We start from the raw sequence: 25,455 nt of genomic DNA, 5'->3' as shown, positions 1-25,455 counted from the left end.
CCTCAAACCACACATCCATAATTCGGATACTTATATACAAAATTCGCAACATTTCATTGAGAAACTGAACACCATCTCTATCTCCAATACGGATCTACTCGCCAGCCTGGATGTCACATCTCTATTCACTAACATCCCTGTGGAGGAAGTCATCAACATTTTAGGAAGTTTGCTCCCACAAGACATTACTTCTCTGTTTCTTCATTGTTTAACATCAAACTTTTTCTTATGGAATAAAACCATATATCAGCAATTGACTGGCCTTGCAATGGGTAGCCCCCCTCTCTCCATCTTGTGCTGATCTCTTTATGGAGGATTTTGAAAGTAAAATCTTATCTCAAACAGACCCCAAACCCACAGTATGGTGGAGATACATGGACGATATCTTTATTGTTTGGAACCACACAAAAAAAGGACCTGTTCGACTTTCTTAACAAAATCAACTCTCTACACCACACAATCAAATTCACTCTGGAACTTGAAAAAGATAACCAATTATCATTTCTGGACACTTTAATTAAGAAGCTTCCAAATGGTGGTATCAACCTCTCAGTTTACTGCAAGCCTACCAATACAGGACATTATTTACATTTCTCAGAAACTTAGTATTGCACACATGCTGAAGAACTGTGCCTCTCTCCTTAGAACAGATCAACAAGACCTCCAGGAAGAACTGTCCCTGATATCTACCAACCTTACCATGAATGGATTTCCTCAAAGACTCGTCCACAAGATACTTTTCTCTGAACCCTGACAAAGACAACGAGATGATATACGTTATTTTTCTACCATCGTTATTCCATACTTAGGGACAGTTTCCAATAAGATTGCTAGACTCCTTAGACCACATAAAATAAGAGTGGCCTTTAAACCTACAGAAACAATTAGACAATTCTTAAGATCTCCAAAAGATAGCCATCCTTTCTCCAAATATGCTGGAATTTATAACATACCCTGCTCGTGCTGCTTGAATTACAGCAGCCAAACTACAAGGAGCCTTGAAATTAGGCAAAAAGAACACATAGGTGACATCAATAATAGCAGAGAAGAAAAATCGGGGTTAGCTTTTTTTCTCAAGAACGAACCATACCATAGAGTGGGATAGAAGCACAATTCCTTACATGGAGGAGGACTTCCGCTCCCGAATTTTTAAAGAGGCCACAACAGTTGCCCGCTGTATACAAAACCTTAACAGGAACCAGGGATTAATCTTACCCGAGGTCTGGAAGACCCTTATTACATCTCTCAACTCGCCAGAACTGAATTACAGTGCCAACTATAGAACGTTCCTAAATAACTCTATGCATGTATCGTACGCGCTCTGTTCTTTGTTTAATATAATTGGAATCAGTTGATTATAGTTTGTAACAGTTTTTTTAGTTTTTAGTGCCTTAGTTGGTGAAACTAGTTGGTATAACATAGTTATTTACTATATGCACTTGATCATTATAATCTCATTAAATGTCATTCCAGAGCTTTTTGGTCAGAAAATTACATGTTTTTTAACATGAATATTGCTATGTATTATATGAAGTATTCATTCATTTATTTATATATATATATATATATATATATATATTTTGATTTACAACAAAATACCAGCATGTGAGATATGTATTATTGACAGAAATGCCAGACCAAAAAAAGGTAATGAATGTAGGATTTCCAAAAGCATGGATAATTTCAAAAATGACTGAATATTATGTATCATATTGCTATATAAAATGTATAGTGATCCTCAATAAGCAAAAGAAAATTCTTAGAATTTGAAGCGAAATACAAATAAAGCAGAAATACACATAACAAGCACAACAAATTTTACAATATCATTTGCTGCTCCATCAACACACGTATTCTTGCCATGCCTAAATCAATCACCTGATCAATATTGTTAGTTCATTGGATTAACCGATAATAATGTTTATTATTGGTTAGTTATTTATACTTTACAGATGATTCTTTTCCGAGTTTCTTTTTTTTTATTTATGCCATCATAAATTCACTTATGCATATTGAGAATTTATAGGGTCACATGCTATTCGCTCTGCCAAGCAACTTACAGTACATTCATATCACAAATATTAATTAATTTCTACTCACAGTTGTTTTTTTTCCTTCACATTTCCCATTCTCACAGGACTTATTATAATGATGGTTCACATATTTACATCTTTCAGCAATTCAAATATACCATTCTCCTTCATTATTATTTTTTAATATATCCTGAAGCAAACACATTGCCTCCCCCCATCTGGTTTCCAAAATCCATTGTGATGCAGAGCACATCCATCAAAATGCAAGCATGAAATTTCTGTAGGATTAGTATTTTCTCTTGCCCCAACATGAACGTGTTAATGGTGGGTAGCTAGTATTTCTTATCTATGTTTCTCCAATTCTGCCATATGCTTCATATCCATTTTGGTGGACATAAATATATGTCAAAGCTGGTAGGGAGGTTAATATAATTCCAAATAGAGCTCTACTTGAAAGTGAACCATTCTTTTTTCCTTTCCCCTTTGGCTTTTCCTACTTGGGAGGACAGCATGGTTAATTTTGGCTTATATCAATCGTATTTTCTGACCGACAGAATAACAGATGGTATATAGCTTGTTTATAATAAGCTTGCAAACATACTAACACTGATTTCCTTCATATTTTACAATGCAAATCTCTCTTCCCAGAAGGTGGGAAGAGAGATTCGGTCCACTGATTTACTGACCATGACTTGCACAAATGATGATTGGAATGGTTGTGGGAAACATCACACTGTGTTAGCTAGCTATAATGGTTAAACAAGCTGTGATGACTGTGTCAAGCAACAATTGGCAGATAAAGTGCATTAACCTTGTTATCTACATATCTGGTTACTGTTGAAGTGTATAAATATCGATATACTACATAACTCGTTACTCTACACTTGCTCTCTTGCACAGTGTAAACCGACGAAATTATTCAAAGCTGCTACTGATTCCAAAAAGGCTCTCTCTCTAACTTATGTGTAGCATTTCTATTTTCCTCCATATGATCCTGTGAATGGGTATCTGAGGCCTGGTCTGCTGGTCCTGACTTTCCATAATGATAGTTCCAAATGTATTAATGTCTCTGAGGAGAGCGTCAACAGATCTTCATTGTCCTATCTGTCCATAGTAAGCAAAAGTCACAAGTACAGGGCACTTCTTTACACTACTACACTGAAATAATGTGTAGACAAGTTTTGAAAGTTATTCATCTTAGGATAAACAATATTAATGCCAACACTACTAGAACAAAATACTATCAATCAGCAGAATATTGGTATCTAATATTTTGCTGAATATCAAACCTGCATCTTTAGAGCACAACTTGTCACAGCACACAATGTAAAAATAAAAATAATTCAAATTCTCACAGACATGATATATAGAAGAAAAAAAAATACTCATTCTACCTGTGTTCTATTAGGTTCAATAAAAAATTTTTTACAGAAATTACAAAAATTAACTATTAATAAAACGTCTGGGTTTAACAGATATATTATATACAAGTAGACTATGCACTGGCCAGTTTCATTACTAAGGACCGAGACTACAAATGAAACAATCAAAATGACATGCACCAGAAATAGTTTGGGGGCAATTATTGGACACACACTGAATTCCAATAAGTTGAGGAAGCTGAATAATGAATCCAGATATAATTTACGATGAGAATGAGCCATGCGAATGAATGATAGCAGTGGATTCCTTAATTCACCATGAAAGTAAATTGTTTGAAATAAATCAGTAAACTGATTTATGGTAAAGGAGGAATGTTGGACAAGCCAAGATCCTTCTTATCTTCTGTATTGCACATCACTGATGTTTTCCATTTTTGCTTATTTCATAACTTCTGCTTGTCTATATAAGGTGAACCACAAGAAAATGGAATTCTATAGATGTGCAGATATTTGTAGGGGTAACTATATTTCAAATATTTTCAAACGTGAGGTGACAACTGTTAGGTTGAAGCCAGCCTTAAAATGACTGGCTCCCGAACTACTGATAATTTAAGGCAGAAAGACTTCTTGCTTGGGAACTGATTCTTTGCTCCTGTTCACCCCAAAATCAACCTCTCCAACTTGTAACAATGTAGTTTTATTCCACTTAATTGTGCATTATTAAGTGTCCTGACTTACCATAATGATGCTAACAAATGTGTTTCATTATAAACTCCATCCTCTGTGGCATTCAGGAGCTTATAAAGCCTTATCTTGGCCTACTGCAGAAAGACAAGAGGATATAGCATCAGGCTTGGTGAATATAAAGATATTTATTTGCTACCCTCATATGGCAGGTCAGGATTTGATGAAAAAGCTTGGACATCAAGATAGAAGAAAACCACGACAAAGAGATAGTTAGAAATAATGATCACAAAAAATATGGTTGCATTAATTTATGGGGGTGGGGAAGCAGCTATTTATGTTCAATCCGTCAAACAGCTTCCAGCTTCTTTTTATTCATCATTAGAGAACGCCAAAACAAGATTGGCTAATTCTTTTTTCTCTGTCCATTCATGTTCTAAATTTCTTGTTTCTGATACATTTTGGCTTTTAGTATCTGTATACTGTGACAAATTGTCTGAAGGTTCTGGTATGAAATTCAGCAACATAATAGCAACTATATGTTTTTAAGCTAGCTATAAAACTAAGATAGCTTATCTAATGCTGATAAAAAAAAGTTCAGTAATCATTGTCTTTACTATTATTACTGATTCCTCAAGTAAAATAATGTCAGTTATTAATAATGTAAGTAAAATAATGACTAACTCACTAACAATCATGCTATCAACTGGCATTATTTCTCTATTACTTCTATTACTATTAACTACAATATAATGCACAAGTATCACAAATATACCTGGTATACATACTGACAAAAAGTCAAGGGTTATGCAACACATGTAAATTAAATTCTAAACTTGGCATGCACTACTTCTAAAATATAATTAGTAGTATTGTGAATATTTTAAAACTCTTAAAGTATTATATATGTTGCCAAGAACAGCCACAAACAAAATGCAGAAAGGCAATTCAAGAGTTTATATTTCGGTAATATCCTAGCAGTAAAATCCTCATGTCTATAGTATGACACTTTTAAGAGTATACTCTTCAACAAACAGGTAATATAAAAGCCATTTATTAACAAAACCAAGCTACATTAATGATAACAGATACACAAACATGACAATATGATGGAAATAAACACCCACACACACGCAAAACTTGCTATTAATACAGATAAAGAGCTAATTTTTGTAGCTTTATTATAATTAAAGGACACCTACCAATCTAAATACTATGATGAATCATTACTAGTGCTGTTGGTATTATGGTTACCAAAGAAGCTTACAAGTGACATCTTCATATTAATATCTTCGTCTTTTGTTCTCCACAGCATATTCTTCATGAGGATCTCTGTTTGCCATCATTTCAGGAGGCATATCATGCATGCTGCGACCTCCCATTGCCACATTTCCATGCATGTTATTGGAACTTCCTGGTGGTGCTAATGCACCTGGACCAGATCCCATATTACTCATAGGTCCTGCTCCAGGTGGCCCGCCCATGTGATACTGTTCATAATATGAATGCTGTTTTGCAGTTTAATTAGGGTAAGCCCACACAAAAAAGAAATGCCATTGCAGTTATTAGAAATCACATGAATTATTTCAGTTCACATTATCAAACAGGGTGTAGAGGTAACAAATCCATCCGTTACGCGATCGAAGAAAGACACCATAAAAGGAAGGAATAAGTTAAATTAGTAATTATTTCAGAATTAAAAAATATGATTAAATACATTAAAGTGACAGAAATTTTCCAAAACAGACCTAAAATATTCTAATCTGAACCAATCTAAAGGTTAAAAAAACAACAACTATAGATTAGGACATTTTAAATAATTATAAGCACATATGCAAATCTGTCAACTAATTCACTAGTTGCATGTGTGTATATATATATATATATATAAATTTGTGTGTGTGCATATAATTTTCCTTACTATAACAATACAAAGAGAATAAATGTTGCAGCTGAATTAAATCAAAGATCTATACAATGCAAAGACTGAGTGTATAAGTGTATATATGTAGCATGTTTAAAAACAGGGACTAAATGTGGGCTAAAAATCATCTTGATAAAGAAATTTAAATGAATTCAAAAGATTCTGAACATATGAAATCAAATTCATAATTAATGACTCCTATATTTACATATTATGGCAGTGTAAATACTTTTATGAAAGAAAATTTATTGTATTCCTGACTTCAAACAATTTTCACCAGTCTTTCTCCAAACTTATCAATGGTAGTGATAAGAGGTATTTCTGATTTTTTATTGAAAAAATATAATATCCAAATGAACAGAAAAGAGAGAAAGATTGCTGCTAGCTTCATCACTCTTGATGAGAGGATATTATTGAAGAGGACTTTTTTTTACCACTACTAAAATCAATCACTGTTTACCTTTAATGAGGAAAATAGAGTAGAACACCAGTAAAACTATAACCAGTGGCAAATAGTTGTTAAGTAGATTGTTAGAAATCGACAGTATATACTCCTTACCACTTTCTTTCATCATTAGTAAACAGAAATAAATCTGATATGAAAACTGAATTTACACAGATACTATATTGTGGAAGTGGATCAAAAAGAATGTATCCTATCCTAATTTACGCTCACACATAGACCTACACTTTTTACCGTGTATGTATTCAGAAATGAAATCCGACAGAATAGTTTGGTTAGTCCTTATTCCTGGAGGTGTCCTATGTCTGTAGAGGTGTGTGTTCACGGGCCGGTTTGCCTGCTTGCGGGAGGAAAACCCCCAGATAAACTGGGGAGGAAAAACCCTGCGGTCCACACCCTAGACCAGCTAACTTGGCTATGTCTCAGAAAGATCCTAAGCTCCTCATGTCGATGATGGGAATCGAATGCAGGACACTCCTTTCGCAGGCATATGGTTGCAGAGCGCATAGCGGCTTGGCTAATCATGCAGACATGCCAGTATTAAAAAAAAAAAAGTCTCCACCTCATTTATTCTAAATCTATAATTACACATAGCACGACACAAATCGTACTACAATGTTACAGCATTTTAATGAGATGAATTAGGACACTTCTCATTTGGATGGGGGGTATTCCCAATAACATTATTCTCTTTGTGGCATAAAACTATATTTATACACACACACATATATATATTATATATATATATATATACACACACACACACACACATCACACTTAATAAAATATAAGGTGTTATAACAAATCATAAAACTACTCAGTCCAGTCAGTATTCAAAGATTAACACTCTTTCAAAATGAGACTCTTCCAATACGAGAAATATAAAATAGTGTAAATATTAAAATATCATTCCTGTTCTTTTTAACAGAATCATCATCATATATACTTTAACACAACTCTATACTCTATTCAACTTTTTGCAAATACAGGCATTACAGTACATTTTCATTTTAATCATAAAAAAAAAACACTTTTCATGGAGGGGGAGGGAGGCTTGGAGATCTGAAGATAAGCTAGCATATACCCCATAACATAAAAAGTGAGCCCACAAATCCTAATGGACAAGAACTTTGTTGTTTGTTACAGTACATTATAAGATTTGACATCCTACACACAATGCTAAAGTTATCTAACCTTCTAACTTTGTCTAACTATCTGTCTTTGATTAGGATGATTTACTTTCTCATCTTAGTATATGATTATTACCAATTAATGACCTATGAATGTGATAAAGGGCAACTGAGTTCATAAATCATCGTACTGCCATGGATCGTATCCACAATGCACAAATGCCTAAAATGATACAATTTATCGAAGAAAAACTAGGATTGCACACAAACAAACTTTTTGACTTTGGTTTCAAGATTATACAATCGAAAATAAACAAATAAAGAGAAAATATTTACACTGCAAACCAACTTGCTAAACTCCATTATTGAGCACTATTTACACTTTCAAACTCAACAAAGAAGAAATATTAGAATTAGGAACATACGTGTCTGTGGCATGCTAAATGAAAACCATTAAACTACAGAGATCAGCTGTTTACCGATTTCCAAAATCTTGTGTAAAACAGTGATGCCTCCTATTCATTGGGAGATCAAATAACATGAGATTTTTATTATTTACTATAAAGAGTTATAAGATCCTGCTAACTACGTGTATACCTTGGTCATGAATATACTTTGCAATTTTTTTTTTAGTTCCTTTGCTGTTGCAATACTGTTAAAATAAGTTATGAATAAGACTCAACACCTAAGCTTGTCTATTAGATGGGTTATGGTTGTGGCACTTTTCTATCTTAAGTTCAACTGGATGACAAGATTTTTTTTACTATAGTTTTTTTTAATCAAAATTATTTGAAATTATAATGCCTTTCTGTCTTGTTGGAATTGTAATGGTTGGTATTACAATTTTCGATCTGTTTTGGTTTCAGGCATTTTTCCATATTTTGGTGGCCAAATTGTCTATAATTTCTTTACTTGTTCTAAATTAAGAATTGTTTCAGAAACAATTTTTTTTTTTTTAAAGATGACACAAAGACAATTTTAATAATCCTGAGAAGACACTTTGCATCTGAGAAAAACATACAATTCCAGAGAATAATCTAGAAATGTGCAATATTCTGCTTATGTGATAAATATTTGCATACTACAAAAACAAGGGGTGTTTTCTACTTTTAAAAGACAAATTGAAACTAGAGTTTTAAATCACTTGCACATTCTTTTCACAATACGATTTATATCAGGCAAAGCACTGTAAACTTTCCTGTACATAAACTTCCATTTGCAATTCAGTGGTACTAAAGGCAATTAAATCATTTTGAAAGTTTACTCATGTACTCTTTTCAGCAACACTTATTATCCTTTCATTTCCCCTGTACTTGGAAAATGCTCTTCCATGTAAGAAATTAAACTGAGTTTAGATGCTGTCGATTCTGTGTAGAAGCTTATGTCTATATTTCAACATATTTCATCAGCTGCTGAAGAATGGGAAAGTAAGAACCATATGGCTAATAATAATAACATGGATCTTACATATATAACAAAAATTATTTATTAAGAAATTTTTGCCCATACATCAAAATCATCTTGTATATTTTTATTATTTTTTTAACATTCTGACTTTAATAATAACTAATTCTTGTTGTCTTATTAAAACGTTAGTAGCAATTGTTGTTTTGCTATTACATATTCTGTTCTTCCATTCATCTCATTCTAAACATGTCTGAAATTTGGGCAAAAACTTGATGTTCATTGTTTTTTAACATAACGTATCCATATTATTTACACTTAACTGAAGCATTTCATTACAGCACACAAGTTAGCATAGGCTATGCTCAAGTGTAACAGGTACTTTGCGGACAATGACACACATATGCATGAGACAATATAAAAATTCGCATACTGCTATTGAGCAATGTGTGAATATTATCCCCACCTTCCCTTTCAAAACTGCAAGTATTCAGAGAATTCCAACATAAAACTGGGTAAGTTTCACATTGCAATATCAAAAGTTTGAAACCTTTTGTACTGATACACAGAATTTATTACTTCTATATATTTTGCTCAATATCTTGTGAGCTTCATTCAACGATAAGGCAGAAAAATTGGTAACAACATTTAAATTAAAAATACAATAACGAGTTATAAAGCATATGTATATCACATATCTCAGTTGCAACTCTACAGCAGGAAGAAACATTATTAGAGTTCAGAAATAGGAATAGATGTATACTTAATTTTAAAAAAATTGTAATTAACAGAAATCATTTCCCAAAAAAACTTATAGGCATACACTCTGTCCGATTAAGATTAGAATGGTGGCGTAGGACCTCACATGATTCAAAAAACAGACTATCAAATTTGAACTCGCTGTACTGTAGACTTTTGGTAGGATTCCAGTGAAAACTCTATGTGCTGATTACGAGAAGCAAGACCTGAACCTTCAGATTACAAAAATCTTATATAATCTTTATGTTCCTGGATTCTAAGCAGAACAGCCAGTGTGTCCAAAGTAGCAAAGAAACATGTATTTGATAAACAAGGCAAGGATAGAGGTCATAATGTAGCTTTGATATGTAGTAAGAAAGATAACTTCCAGGCTGGTTTTAAGGGCAATAGACAGATTATATCTGCAGAGTCCTAGCTATATGTTCAGATAAAAATTAAAGATGCAAAGAAATTATATTATTGGTTTAATCCTTTATCCAAGTGTAAGCAAACAAAGTTTCTGTGTGAAGTATCTGTTCAGATGTTTCTAACATCAGATTGCAATCTGAAAGAGTGATTATAATTATCAATTATTCTCTCTATCAAGATTTTGCTGTATCCATTCATATCCGGTAACAGAGTAAACTTCATTTTATTTAATACTTCTAATAGAAGAATTCAAAAGAGAGAACTGTGCATTCTTTGTGCACAAGACTTTTGATACTACTTATTTTTCAGAAGTGTGATGAAGTGAAGATGCATGGGCATTATCTGCCTGAAAAGGATAGCTTCCATATGCATGCTGTATGACCCATTCATATATTCATAATTTAAATGTTGTTACCAATTTGTCTGCCTTTTCCCTGAATGAAGTTCATGACATAATGGGCAAAACATAAGTAATAAATTTTATTTAGTTTTCTTTTACATGTGAAAACATTATACTATGTCGAACATACATGTCTCAATTAAATGCCTAATAAAGTTCAGCTTATTCTTTCTACAGACAGAATGACTGCAACTTGAAGGCTAAGAATTCTAAGTATCCCATTTATACTGATTCTTGGACATTCAGGATGCACAAACTGGACAAATTATTGAGTAGTTAGATATGGGACAGTTCTATATCTACCCTATAATATAAAACGTAAGCTTTTTTGTAATGTTTTTGTGTTACGTTATTTGAAACTCAGGGACTACCCTGAGTGTCGAGTTTTCAACATTCGAGTCATCAGAATTCAAGGAGAACTGGCCTACCAGTCCGGGGCTCGGGGGTAGGCGTCAGGAGGGCAGAGCCCCCTAGTATATGTATAAAATAAAAAATCCTCTATCCCTTTTTATTCATCAAAGGGAGGGAATGCACAGCTGGTTATCATTAGCAATCAAATCCGCTGCTACTGATGATTTGCAGACAGTTCTGTTCAGGCTTAAGCAATGGCTATTACTATTGCCATCTTGGGGAAACAATACCCAGGTAAAGATATATGCATGCAAGTATTACATGAGTAAAACTGAACTAAAGAAACAAAGTCAAATGGTCTAAAATAAGCCACTTAATGAATTGAAGGTTTAGGAATAGGAAGTTCCTCAGATATCAAGCGGTTTTATGAAACCAATTTCATTGAAGTCAGGATAGTTTTTTTAGCCATGGATGCAGATTGAAGGAAGTGTCTTTTGTACTTGATATTTTATTCAGCAGATTCTGTTATGGGTAGGCATGATGTGCCAATCCCAAGCAGCTACAGTGTGATATTAGATGTGGTCATTGTGGCAACCTGAAAATTGTCACCGACTCTTCCCCACACCCTCTGAATTTTTGCTATTTCCAAAGCACTATGTACATTTGGGTAGGGCCGCCTACTTGTAGCCTCATGTCAAGTCTTCCCCCATGGGATGATGGCTATGAAAGCCTAGTAAAAATATAAATGCCATCACAATAAACAGCAGCTGTTTCCCTGTGTGGTATGCAAATATTACTGGTTGCATGAATCCCAACCCACAAAGATATAGGATTGTGGATGGACTGAAATCCCTGCACCAGACCAAGAGTGAAGATGTATGTAAATTTAGACCTCCAATAAACAAGGTGGCTATCTCATACCATACAGTGAAATTCAATCACCATCACATAAAGATATTCACAAACATGGAACTCAAACTCATAGTCAGCTGAATGAAGAAGACACACATTATCCACTCAGCCAAACAGGACATCATGAATTAACTGTATAATGTGTGTGTGTGTGTGTGGAAAATGCAGAGGACCAGTTTCAAACCAAAGAAGAAGAAACAGTCAGGGAAAATGCTCAGAATTCAGTCTCTATTAATGTAATCAGTGTCAAATTATCTAACTCTGAGAACTCCTATTTACAAGACATTCTCTTATCCATGTAATGTCTTTCCTGATACAATAAGAGACAGATGGAATAACATCCTTTCATATCATATAATTTATGCTGGATTAATTACCATTTCAGCAAGAGGGTACAAACTAGAAATAACAATCGAGTAATAATGATTCATAAAACATATGTAACTCTAGTGTGAGCTTAATATCTATTTTTTTTCCCTAAATTTTTATAGTAAGTTGTTTCCCTTTGTGCATTCTTGTCACATGTTTAAATGGCTTATAGACATCTGAGTAACATATAAAAAAAAAATTTAAGCAAGAGGTTTGTAAGAAATGTCTATGCTATTTAGGATACTTTCCTACCAGTAAAAACTACTTTATTTTACAGCAGTCAAGACTAAAATTCAGTGGGGAGGGACACTTTCAAAGATGATAACTTTAGAAACCTCAATTGTAAAATTTTGCAAAGCAGATAATTGTTGAAGTGACTTTCAATATTCCCACTTAATAATAGTGTTATTAACAAGGAAATAGGGGAGATATTGAAAGTATTCCTCTGAATAGTTTATTATTATTGTATGGGCACCTCAAGGAAGTCTGAAGATTCATCACTGGAGACCCAAACTATCTACACTCATACCTCTTTTTGAACCCATTAACAGACAAAGCACTCACAAACTGACTCAGGCAACCCATTGTACTCATTCATAATTCTCTATGCAAAAAATGTAGTCCTCACGCCCCTAACTAACCACACCTTTATTCAACTTCCAGAGATGACTTCTTGTTCTAGCTCTTCTAGCTGAGTGCTGAAACATTTCCCATGCATCAATCCTACAAAACCCTTGAAGCAACTTACATGTTTCTATCATATCCCCTCTTTTCTGCCTATCAACCAACTTCTGCAATCCACACACACCCTCAATCTATCCTTATAGGGAATATTCCACAGACCATTCACCATCTTGTTCAATCGGCTCTCAATCTTTTCCACCACTTCCCTTCTGGTACACTTGGAAGTATACCAGAGCTGAGACCGAAATTAAGGAGCCTAGTCAGAGGCATTTCCATTTTCCTTGCACATTCTCCAAAGCTGTAGCTGATATCCGATATAATTCCACGGCTGCATTTACATTGAGATTCTGCAATATCCTCTGTTCCTAAAGTGTCTGTCACATATGTTACAGCAGCAACCTCACAATGGTTCATATACTCTTGCTAAGTGGTAACTCAACTATTTTATCTGCTTCTGTCACCTCGTGATCATCATCACTCATTAAGGTTAATGTTCCAGTCATTCTTTCTCTTACTTGTCACGTAAAAATAACTATTTTTTGGATTTCCTTTGGCCTGCTTGGCAAGATTCTTTTTGTAATCTGATTTTGCCTTCCTTGCCTAAGCCATGTACTGTTCATAAGTTTGCCTGTCACCTTTCTCCTTATTTTCTCTACAATATTTTCTTCTTCAGCAGTTCATATATAATGATATTATTCATCCATCTAACTCCTACCTGATTAACCCTCCTTACCTTAGGTATACAATTTAACATTGCTTTCTAGATGACCCTTAAGTCCCAAGCACTATTAATATCCTTCCCTTGCAGCATTTTATGCCATGGCAAAAATTTAAGCTTCCTCTGAAGCTTGTCATAATCAGCCTTGTAGTTCTACATATATCCCTTAATGACAGATTATTCCTAATGTTTTACAATCTCAATCAAGATTGCATGGTCACTTTCACCAATCGGAGGCAATGTGTCCACTTTGGTTATGGATAGCTCTTCTGATCCAGGTTCAATATTCTCAAACCTCTGGTCCTCTCCATCACATGATGCCTCAAGTAATTATCTCTCAGTAGATGTATACATTCCATTTCTTTCCTGTTATGTGATCTTTCTTCCTTCAGTCTGTATCTCCACAGTTGAAGTCTGCCATAATAATCACCCGACCTGTACTCATCATACTAATTTGCCTGCATGCCTTCCATATCATCCGTGGAACTCCATGGCCTATAGCAACAACCATCTGTATATTTTGTCATACTAGCCTTTATCTCACACGACAGTGCATCAAATAAACACCCACCCTCCAACCCATCTCCTAGTCTTCTTGACTGCAATTCATCTGCTATTATTAGCAGTACCCCTCCCCCATCATATCTTCTCTCTATCTTCCCTGAAAATACCAAACCCTTCAAAATTTTATCCCTGTAACTACATCATCTGCTGTTAGCCAAGTCTCACTAATACCTATAACCAATGCTGCACTAACCAAAGCCAAAAATCTCCTTGTTCCAGATACTTCTGGCATTAGTAAATATAGATATATAAATAGGTTTATGAAATTTGGTATGATTAACAGAATCGTTTTGATCAATCAAGCAGAGGAAACTTAAACTGATTTTATTCCTAGTTAAATGTAATTCAAAATTTATATTTAACTCAGTAGATGGAATAATAAGCAAACCTAAAAAAAATATGGGAAAAAAAAAATTCTGACTTCAAAGTCAATTTTCTGTGTAACAATAGCAAAAAATTAGGTAGTTACCGCATTATACAGTTTTCCATTTGAGAATAAGTTTCAACCTTAATCCTAGTGGTATTAATTTTTGGACTATTCCATATATACAATTTTAAATATAAATCCTATGGAAGGAAAGAGGTCAAAATAAAGTCACTGTTCCCCTTGGTTTTCACATGTGCCCAAAATCTAGCTGAATAAACTATCAAAATCATCAGATTTACTAACCCAAGTCATAATCTGATAATCAATTTTTAGATGCATTTCTTAGCAAGTTATGGTCAACCTTATATTTTCAGTACAAAAATTAAAATGAGACATGGGTTTGACAATTGGACACAAGGAATATTCACTGAATACTCCATGTGTCCAATTGTCTAACCCATGTCTCATTTTAATTTCTGTATTCTTTCCATATTTTCAGACTACTGGAGATCTTGGACTTCATATTTATGTCATGCTTACACTTGCTTTATGCAGTTGTTTCTTTTCATATAAAAATAAAAATAAAAAAAATAAAAAAAAAAGATTTTTTTTTTGGCTGTGTACCTTAAGAACTATTCTATATTCATTTAATTCATTAATTTTGGAAAACTAGTGGTGTTACAATATACTGTGTTCTAAGTAGCATCTCAGTAGAAAAAAGCATACATGTAAGATAAATATGCGACTATGAATATTTCTTTACCTTCATTTCAGCAAGCAGATACAAACCTTAAATTGCAATACTCTGTGCTACAAGCTCTGACCTACTAATTATTTATAAGTCTTCTGCACAGGTCTTATTTCTTGGCCATCTCCAGAGAAATTAATTTTGAAAGATAAAAGCACACCTCATCAATATTCAAATGGAAATACATCAAATTTGCATGTAAAATCAATTAATATCAAATCCAGATCAACTGTTAAATTATATAAAAATGATTTGTCTAACCATCATATATCCTCTAAAGAATGCAGAGAACAAACCAAATCTTTAGTTTAATCTCCCACACTTGATAATGGTACATTCCCAAGAATATGGATTCATAATGGGAATGCACTATGGGCAGGTGTGTGAATGCACTGAATACTGAATCAATAAGATATGATTTGTTGGTGTTCTGGAATTATAACCTAAACAAACAAGAAATGACATCTATAAAGTTGTAGATGTCCTCCCACGATGAGTCTTCGGACTCCTTGGAGGTATCAGGAATAATAATAATAATAATAATAATAAACTGAGTTTTTCTTTTAGACCCCATGTCTATCCAAACAAAAGATATCAATACTGACTGAGGAAAGAAATTAAACATGCACTATAATAAGTGCACATTTATTCAAGATCATGCAACATTTGAATTATTTCAGCTTTTACTTGAAACACAAAAGTAAAATTCAATGAAATAAAGCTCACAAATGAAATTGCACAGCTGCCTTTTATTAGTACAATTTTAAGGGTTAGTGCTAGTCAGTACCTGCACTAAGTTTCCTTAGTGGCAACAAGAAAAACAGTATTAGTAGCATCATAAGCAAACATCAGCAGAAAATACTTGAATAAAAAGTAAGACACATTTCATTTGACCACATGCTTCTACAAACATCTTCAGTTTTACTTTCAACACACATTAAAATAATAATGACTGCAAGCGTGAATTAGCAAATGCTTTTGACTTTCTAGACAAATTCAAATATTTTTTTTTGTACTTTCTTTTTAGTAACCAGGCAAAATTGTTTCAAGTCAACTACTGAAATAACCTCATAACTGAAAGTAAGCACCATCAAATTATGTATTATGGATGAAAAGAAGTGACATTAACAAAAAGACTACCAAAATACTATGCTGACAATTACCCTTGTCAAGAAATTATATTCTTGTTTATCCTTCATCCAAGTGTAAGCAAACAAATGCATATGACTGTTAGATCTGAAATAGGCGACTTCAAATTTTACATGACGTCACCATTCCAGAATCTAACAATTAACAAAAAATATATATGCATACTTATCTTTTAGCACAGTGTAACTATGTTTTTTTTTGTAACAACATCTTATATGATAAACTGTGAATTATGTGAATTTAAATTAATGTATCTATATGTCTAGCATGAATGTAAGTCAGCAAAAAGGGACAGATATGAGAGAAATCATTAGTGAAATATTATAAATGAAAGAATGCATATATTTCAGCAACATAGGGCAAAGATCGCCCTAATACTATAAGAGCAGCGTAAGCACCCGCGGGCATCACATCTGAGAAGACATCATGACGTGTACATTCCCGGAAACAAGAAGTCCTGCATGTTAATCAGTGAAGTCACCCAGCCTGAGACCAATGGGTGAGACGATAAGAGAAATTCGAACTCGGAAAGGTGGCGCTCTAGGGGAGCGTATAAAACCCGCGCCACGGAAGTAAATCCCCCCGTTTTTTTTCTTATTCCTTCATTTCTCTTCGTGTGCTCCAAGAGTTCATCGCAGTTCAGCTCTCATTTTTGAGGGCTGACTTACGAAAAGTTCCGGCATGACACCGCAGCAGATTTCGGCAAGATTAATCGTAGGCCGTCAATGAGAAGGTCATCGACGTAAAACCTTAGCAGAGAGATAGCGCCCAGCTCAGGCGAGCACGTGTATCCCATGTAGTAATAAGATCGAGACAACCAGAGTCGTAACAAAGAAGGAAGGACGGAAGAAAACCGATAAAGAATAGATAAGTACTCTCACTTGTTCTAGTCCCTTTTGAGAATTGACTAACAGTGTTAAGAGAATGCATCTTAAAATTTGTAATGGAAGAAAGGGTGAAGAACTAAGATTTATGTAAATGCCTATGCTTTTGAAATGAACTTTGAAAAGAACTTTCAGTTAGATAGAGATTCTGTCGTAATTAATCCGAGAGAGATTATTTATGTGCTAAAATGCCTAAATGTCCAATTGAGCTGTAATTAAGAATGTATTATATGTTGAGTTATTGAATTTGCTAACATTTTGAAGTCAATGCATAATGGTTTTAAGAGTGAGAGAGTGAAAGAATGGTAGAAGCTAAAATTAGATTTGATAACTACTTTAACTTGTATGGCATTATATAATGAGTTTAATAAATATTTTGATTCCTTACTTACATGTGTTTCTGATCATGATGACTGACCCTTCATAAAACATCGAACCTGTGATCGTGTGTGTGTGCGTGCGGGGATACCCCAATTGAAAATAGTAGGACACGACTGCAAATAAAATAAGCCAGAGAACCCAAGGCTTCTAAGAATTCAATTAACATTATTAGTGGCACCTGATATTCTATGATTACCCTAAAGGCTGAGTTTATCTCTAACCTTAAGGCCCAGGCTGGCGCAGAAAAAAAAAAAATTTTGCCTGAGCGACCAGGATAACTCATGGAATTCAGGGAACAGGTAATTTCTGGTGGCCCTTAAAAGGTTAAATTACGTAAGAAAAGGTATAACAGAAGCGAGACTTAGCGTTAAGATTAATATTAATGAAGATCACATAACAATGGCGCAACCGACTTAAAAGAGTTACATGCAATAGAATTTGATATAGCGACTGAAGTAGGAAAGGATAAAGTTAAATATATTATCTCGATATATCAATATCAGAGATATACGACCAACATGACTAAGCTAGATGTATATAGAGACTAACTGACTTCACATTAATTGCCTTTGCAAACCACACACCCTTTTGGATATATAATGCTATGTGTTATGGAAAGGACTACTATCCAGACTCAGAAGAGATACCAACATTGAATTAATGGAGAGGTTATGTTTCACATATACAAATAATAAAAAGGTGTATCGCTTTATTGCTAAATTTTACAAGGTTATAGATGTGTGTAAGAAGATTTTTCACTTGGTTGTAAATTAAATTTTCCCAGAAATTATATTCCAGTGTAAACAGTGTAAAAAATAAAACAATAATATAATTTCTTGGCAAATTTAATTTACAACTAAATGAAAAAAAACTTCCTACATCTATCCCTAATCCAGAGAATTTTAATAATAAGGTGATACACCTTTTTACTACTTGTACATGGAAAATGCAAGACCTCTGCATTAATTTAACCTTGGTATTGTTTCTGGGCCTAGCTCACACTGATGAGACCTGAATAAGGTCAAAACCAATTTGGGAAGTGATCCCTACCATAATGCATAGTGTTATACATGTCTGAAAGGATGTAAGCTTTGCAATATGGGATACAATGGCAATTAATATGAAGTCATTTAGCCTCTATATACAATCAGCCTAGTTGTGAATGCACTTTATGTACAAAATTTGCTTATGCTTGGATAAAAAAAAAAAACAAGAATATAATTTCTTGGTAAGTTTAATTTAATTTGCAACCAAGTGGGGAAAAAACTCCCTGTGCCGATAACGTTATACAAGGACAAAGATCAAAACACGAGACCTTTCTAAATAATTAGATACAAAGGAAAACTAAAGAACTTGAAAAGAGACTAGCCAGATTACACTCAACATAAAGATGAACTTTCCAAATGGACAGTATCAAGAAAAATGGTGCAAGTAAATTGTAAATTCAAAAACTAGATAAATTTGTAGCAACTGTCCCACAGAATACACAAATAACAAAGATGTAAAAAATCTGAGTCATCATAAAAAAGACAGATAAGAAAGGAAATAGTTTCATTCAGGATAGTAGTAGCATATACAAGATTAGATGTTCTCTCCTATCATATTTCTTGCCTGTTCTCATATAACAGATCCCAAACATTCAAGTTATTGTTGAAAACATGAAGAAATCCTGCATTTTAGAGAGGGAAAGTATGTCATATTTATTTATCGATAACTTTTTTTTAACCAATGTTTTAATTAGATGCCAACTTGAACTTGAAGAAAAAGTACAGGATGACCTATGAGGTATACAAGTTATGGAGAAGAAAACATAACTCTAATGAACCACTTCTGTGGCTGCTTTATATATATATATCAATCATTTTGAAGATTATGCAAACCTTGAATAGTCTCGGTAAACAGAATATTCAACGGAATAGCGAAAACAGAAAAGTTGGGATATAATTCATGATGCGCTATTCATGAATGCTAAAAAAGTCAGTGCCCTTTAAAACAGGAATTAACTTGTCAGACTAGTTAATTTGACCAGTCTGGCTCTAGATTTATCAAAATGAAGAAATGGAAGCATTTACAAGATTTTTGAATATTGTAACTCTGCAGAGTGCCACAATGAGTAAGAAACATGAGCAAATGCTCCTCGGCCATCAGCAACTGCTCAAAGGATATATAACCACTTGTAAGAAGGTCATGTAAGTCACACACACACACACATTACTCTAATCAACATCCCTCAACACACCAGTAGTTTGGAAGGCAGCAATCATATTCCCCCTCTCCCTTTATTTTTTTATTTAAGTGACTGCCAGTGATGATCAACATGTTTGTTCATTGGATGATATATTCATGAATGCTCTGTCTCTTTTTAATCCTAATTCCCACTATGTGATCTTGACTTTGGGGATTGTAAAACATGAGTTTTGAGGTAACATATATTCAACAAGAAGGAATATATGTGGAACTACAAGGCAGTTGATTATAACAAGCTTAGGAGGAAGTTTGGATCTGTGTCATGGCATAAAACACTACAAGGGAAGGATGTTAGTAGTGCATGAGAGATAGTTAAGGGGAATCTAGAGGAAGCGATATTAAATTGTATACCTAAGGTAAGGAAGATTAATCAGATGGGAGTTAGATGGATAAGTAATATCATTAAGCATGAGCTGTAGAAGAAAATTCTGTGGTGAGTATATAAAGAGAAAGGTGACCAGCATGGTAAGGAAGGTATAATCAGATTATGAGAAGAATCTAGCCAAGCAGGCCAAAGGAAATCCCAAAGAGTTCTTTCAGTATGTAGCAAGTAAGAGTAACATTGACTATGAAAGATTAACCTTAATGAGTGCTGATGGTGATGAGGTGACAGAAGCAGATAAAATAGTTAGCAAGGGTATATCATCCAAGTGAGGTTGCTGCTATAAGATATGTGACAGACACCGATGTGGAACAGATGTTGATGAAATGAATTCTTAGGATACTACAGCTGCGAGATCAGATGACATATCAGCTCAGGTTTTGCAAGAATGTACAAGGAAACTGGCAATGCCTGTGACTAGATTCTTTTAAGTCTCAGCTCTGGTCGAGTTCCAAGGGAGTGGAGTGGAAAGAAGGCAAAATAATTCCTTACATAAGAGAGGTTCTAAACTTGCATCAGCAAATTATAGACCAATCAGTATCTCAGCACTGCAAAAATTGGTCAAAAAAAAAAAAAAAGAGAGAGAGAGAGAATTCACGAATGGGTAGATAAGAATAGTATAAGGAACGAGGAGCAACATGGCTTTATGAAGAGTCAGTCATGTCTTGGTAAGTTAGTAACTTTTTATAGTACAGCTGAGTTGGATAAAGGAAATGGCTACACAATGATTCTGCTAGATTTTGAAAACACATTTTTGACAGAATACCACATAGAATTATGTTATGCAAATTAGAACAAATGGGGAGAGACATGATACTGGTTATGTGGATATCAAATAGTAGTATAATGGAGGGACAGAATGAAAGCAAAAACAGGTGATAGTGGTGTGCTGTAAGGTTCAGTGCTGAGACAACTACTGTTTAATTTGTATATAAATGATAAAGGAAATAACCTGGAGGGAAATGTTTTGTTTGCTGACGATGCAAAATTAGGGTGAGTGATAGTTAATGAAGCCGATGTGGACAGCTTGCAGGATGATTTAAATAGGCTGTCAGTATGGACAAAAGATGATGGGTGTCAGTTTAATGTTGAGAAATGTAAAGTCATGCACTTTGGGATAAATAGATTGCAAGCCATGTATCACATTGATGGCACAGTACTCCAGGAAATAGATGAAGCTAGAAATTTAGGGGTAGTGGTAGACAGAATTAAAGTTTATAGAGGACATATTGCTAAGTTGCCCATAAGATTACTTGGTTATTAAAGAACAGATTAACAACTAGAGATAAGGAAGTTGTCATTCCTCTTAGGCCTTGATATGCATACATCTTGATTACCGTGCTTAAATCTGGTCTGAGCTTTTTTGAGTTTCTTGGGGATGAGGAAGTGGTGGAGAGGATTCAGAGGTGAGTGCATGTGAAAGTGAATTTTTAGTCAAGAGATTCTAGTATGGTTTGTATGCTGTGACTGGCTGTGATGTGAATTTCTTGATGGATTAGTTTTATGAAGGAGATTCTAATGTGAAAATTCTAATTAGGAAGGAATTTGACATTGTTAGCATCCATGGATGTGAGCAATGCTAATCTGAAGTGTTATGGTCAGTTAAGCAGAATGTCAAAGGAATGGTTAGCAAAACAGGTGTTTGATACCAAGATGGAAGAAAAAGACCCAGAGGTAAGTTTAAGATCTAGGTGGACCGATTCAGTCAGATATAAACTAATCTGGGAGAACTGTTGATAGTAGATTAGTAATAATGTAAACATAATCATGTGGTACTGTCATAATAGCCTGTACATTCCTTGAGGGTACATAGCAGGAAACAATGATAAAAGATGAGAAGACAAGGAAGAAAAAGGACATCTATCGAGTTAACTTTGTGTGCGGCTAAGAAAGGAGAACTAGTTTTATTTTCTTACAGAGCAGTGAGTGAATGGAACAGTTTACCTGTTGTGGTGAGTGCATCCAGTGTGAATAAGTTTTAGAGAAAGTATGGAAGTTGGAATGGGTAATCTATGTCTTTCCCTTGACTCCTCAATGTCTCAGATTATCTAAATTTCTAGCTAGTTAGAAATTCTAAACGATGAATGTTACAATGAACAAGCACTAGGCAAGCAGTACTCTTCACTGAATTATACAATCAGTGATGTGGTTTTTGAGAAAACCAACACTATTGGTCCACAGTCACAACAAATAGTGAACTTTAAGTAACGGTGTCCAAACAACTATAAGTTCAATAATATATAGTACTTCATGATATAATCTAATATGTGCAGTAAAATTATATAATTCATTAATATGGTTAAGGTCTTGAATTGATTGAAGCTGAAATAAATTAGAATATTTCTTAGCAGTATATGTTAGGCTTGCATAATCACAATAAACATGAAATTCTAATGTGAAAACATAACAATCTACACTTATGTCACAATTTTTTTTTTTTTTTTCCATTCACAGAAAGTTATAAACCTATTGTATTAACACCCTGGGCAGGCTATGGGTTAATTTGGAGAACCTGTTCTATAAACCAAACATGGAATCTTTTCAAACCACTTCAGACCTCCAATAAGCATGGTGATAATTTTATGCTGAACAGTGAAATTCATCTATGACCTACCTATATCTTCATATCTGTGAAGGTATTTAGGTGGTAGAAAAATTTGTGCCTATAGTGGGATTCAAACCCATGGTATGATAGTTGGATAGCAGGAGCATTTTCCATTCACCAAATCAATCATGTAAATTATGCAAAGATGAGACAATATATGCTTTTGTTTAGATTTAATTTAGTTTATGTTGAATATTTCAACATAAACTATTATTACGTTAATGATAGCAAACCTTGTGTCACATAGCTGTTTTGTTTAAAATAGTGTAACCAAAAATACATACACGAATGGAATGTTTAAAATAGAATTTCTGTCTCCTAAAATGTGTGCAGGTCCACACAGACACACCAAGAAAACTCAGGATATGGAAGTATAGAGATGGATTTGTGGCTTGACAATTACCAATTATCTGTACAGATTTTTAGAGTGCTACAATTCTAAATATAGAAACAGTATGCTCTGAGAGCCACTGTAGACAGAAAACTGTTCTAGAGATTACACAAAAAGTCAAACCACTTCTGGTCACAATAATTAGGTAGTAGTTTAACAATCAGGCAACGAAATTCATCTATAACCTAAAGACATTTACATCTATACTGAGAGAAGCATTTAAACTATGGTTACCAGAAGAGGACAATGTTTAAAAAAGCCCCCACCTTTTCTTTTGCAAATGCATCCTCTTTTCTCAACTTTAGACCTTTATGCAGTCAGCTGCACCATGTGGACGGTTTGCTGTCAGTATTCAGTCTGTTTTGTCTTTCATGATTGCATTAATTTCCTTTTTTTTTTTAAATGTTATTAACTAAATTACTATCCCTATAAGTAAATGATCCAAAAATGGAAGTGCAAATTCAGTAAAGAACTAATTGTCGATTATTATGTTTTAAAAGTGGCTGAGGTGACTTGAAAGCTGAATGCTTAGTGTGCAAATCCAGACATTCATTTCTGTGACAAATAATGGAGCTTTGCTGATGCAAAAGCTCATAAAAGCAAAAGGATGAACTCTTATACAGCAAATAAGATGGCAATTCCATAGCTAAATGCATTTTTTTTACTTTTCACTGTTAATTTCCTAACTGATATAACCCAAAAGTTTTCTAGCACTAATTCAGTTAAAGCTGTTTTAAAGGTGCCAAGGAAACTGATATTGTTTCCTCTTGGGTTGCAACAGATGGAAGTAATCACAGGTCACTAAAAATATTTCCAAAATGCAAAATAGATCTGAGAAGTAAGCATACGTTCATATGTATAGTATACATACTGAGAAACGAGGAGCTGATTTTATTGTGATCAAACTACAGGCAGTCACTTTCTCAGGGCAAAAAAGATGGCTGTCATTATTTTGAGAGAATGGAAAACATGTTTCACACCTTGCAGTCACACTGTTAGGTCTCAGGAAAAGTCACCTATTCTGATTCAAAGATTTATTTGAACATGAGTTCAACAAGATCTGATAAATGTATTCATTCATTAGTTCGAATTAAGTGGATATTGAATCCAACATTATTTCAAAGCCAAATATAGAAACTATAAAAGTTTCAGCAGATCCAAGCATAAGCAAACCTTTCGTAACAGGGGAAACTCGTAGTAAAGGTGAAGTAAGCTCCAATCACCATCCTTAGTATTTCCCATAATGTAAAACATCTCCTACCGGACATGTATGATGCTATACATTATGGGTGTGTGTGCAGGTGGAGGGCACTACCCAGACTGGTTTCGACCCTTTTTGAGGTCTCATCAGTGGGAGCCAGACCCAGATGTAAATGTAAATACTCAGGTTGTAGTGATGCAGAACTTATATACTTTACCATACGAGTTGCCATAAAAGGTGTCACATCACAAAAGGCACCAAGAATTACTGAAAAAAGACAGCCAAAAGGTTTCACTTTGGTGATGCACAATTATTCAAATTAAGTGGATATTGAATCCAACATTATTTCAAAGCCGAATATAAAAACTATAAAAGTTTCGGCTAGTGTATTCCAAATTCACATTCACTGCATTGAAAAGTGAAAGCAATTCTGTTTGGAAGTATCAAAAAACTTGAACTCAGTCAAAAAAAAAAAGTCCCTAATAAGCATATGACTCAAAGCTTATTGTCCCTGAAAGTAAAGGAGCTGTTGGGTGAAGAGGTATTTACTCAATGTGACAATTCTGTGCTAAAATAAAACACCTATATATTGATCATATCTATATATTTCAAGTGGATGAAATCCTCTGGAAGATTTCTCATCTCTATTGGATGACCCTCAAAGAGTTACCAAATTGGAATGATGCTGAATCGTCATCAATTTTCTAATATGTACCTAAAGGGGTGTTCAGATAATGCTGAATCTGCTATTCAACTTTATAAAGAAGGGAATGCCAATTGATGATGCTAAGTTTTTTGATCAATTTAGTAATCAGAAGAAATTCACTGAAAATAGTATCAATGATTTGCTGTCAACTAGAAGTTGACCAAACATTTCAGAAGTTCCAAGAATGATGGGGTGGTCATGCAAAATTA

General features: G+C 34.1%; 1 protein-coding gene across 4 annotated transcripts in view; it reads right to left on the bottom strand.

The window, feature by feature from the left end:
- LOC150096036 (splicing factor, proline- and glutamine-rich-like) overlaps positions 1-25,455 on the bottom strand; it is a 285,745-nt gene that overhangs the window by 168,734 nt on the left and 91,556 nt on the right. For 3 of the 4 annotated variants that reach the window (XM_090409524.1, XM_090409526.1, XM_090409525.1), the window contains one exon: positions 5,138-5,607. The exons of the other annotated variant lie outside the window; for it this stretch is intronic. In XM_090409524.1, coding sequence (XP_090265650.1) covers positions 5,383-5,607 — 225 coding nt within the window. In that variant the 3' untranslated portion in view covers positions 5,138-5,382. Of the gene's footprint in view, positions 1-5,137; positions 5,608-25,455 lie in introns of those variants that run through there. 4 annotated transcript variants of the gene reach the window in all.

This window comes from Typopeltis vanoorti, chromosome 19, assembly GCF_054136105.1.
Source record: "Typopeltis vanoorti isolate ZY-2024b chromosome 19, IOZ_Tvanoo_1.0, whole genome shotgun sequence".
Lineage (NCBI taxonomy): Eukaryota > Metazoa > Arthropoda > Arachnida > Uropygi > Thelyphonidae > Typopeltis > Typopeltis vanoorti.
This window is presented reverse-complemented; position numbering and strand designations above follow the sequence as displayed.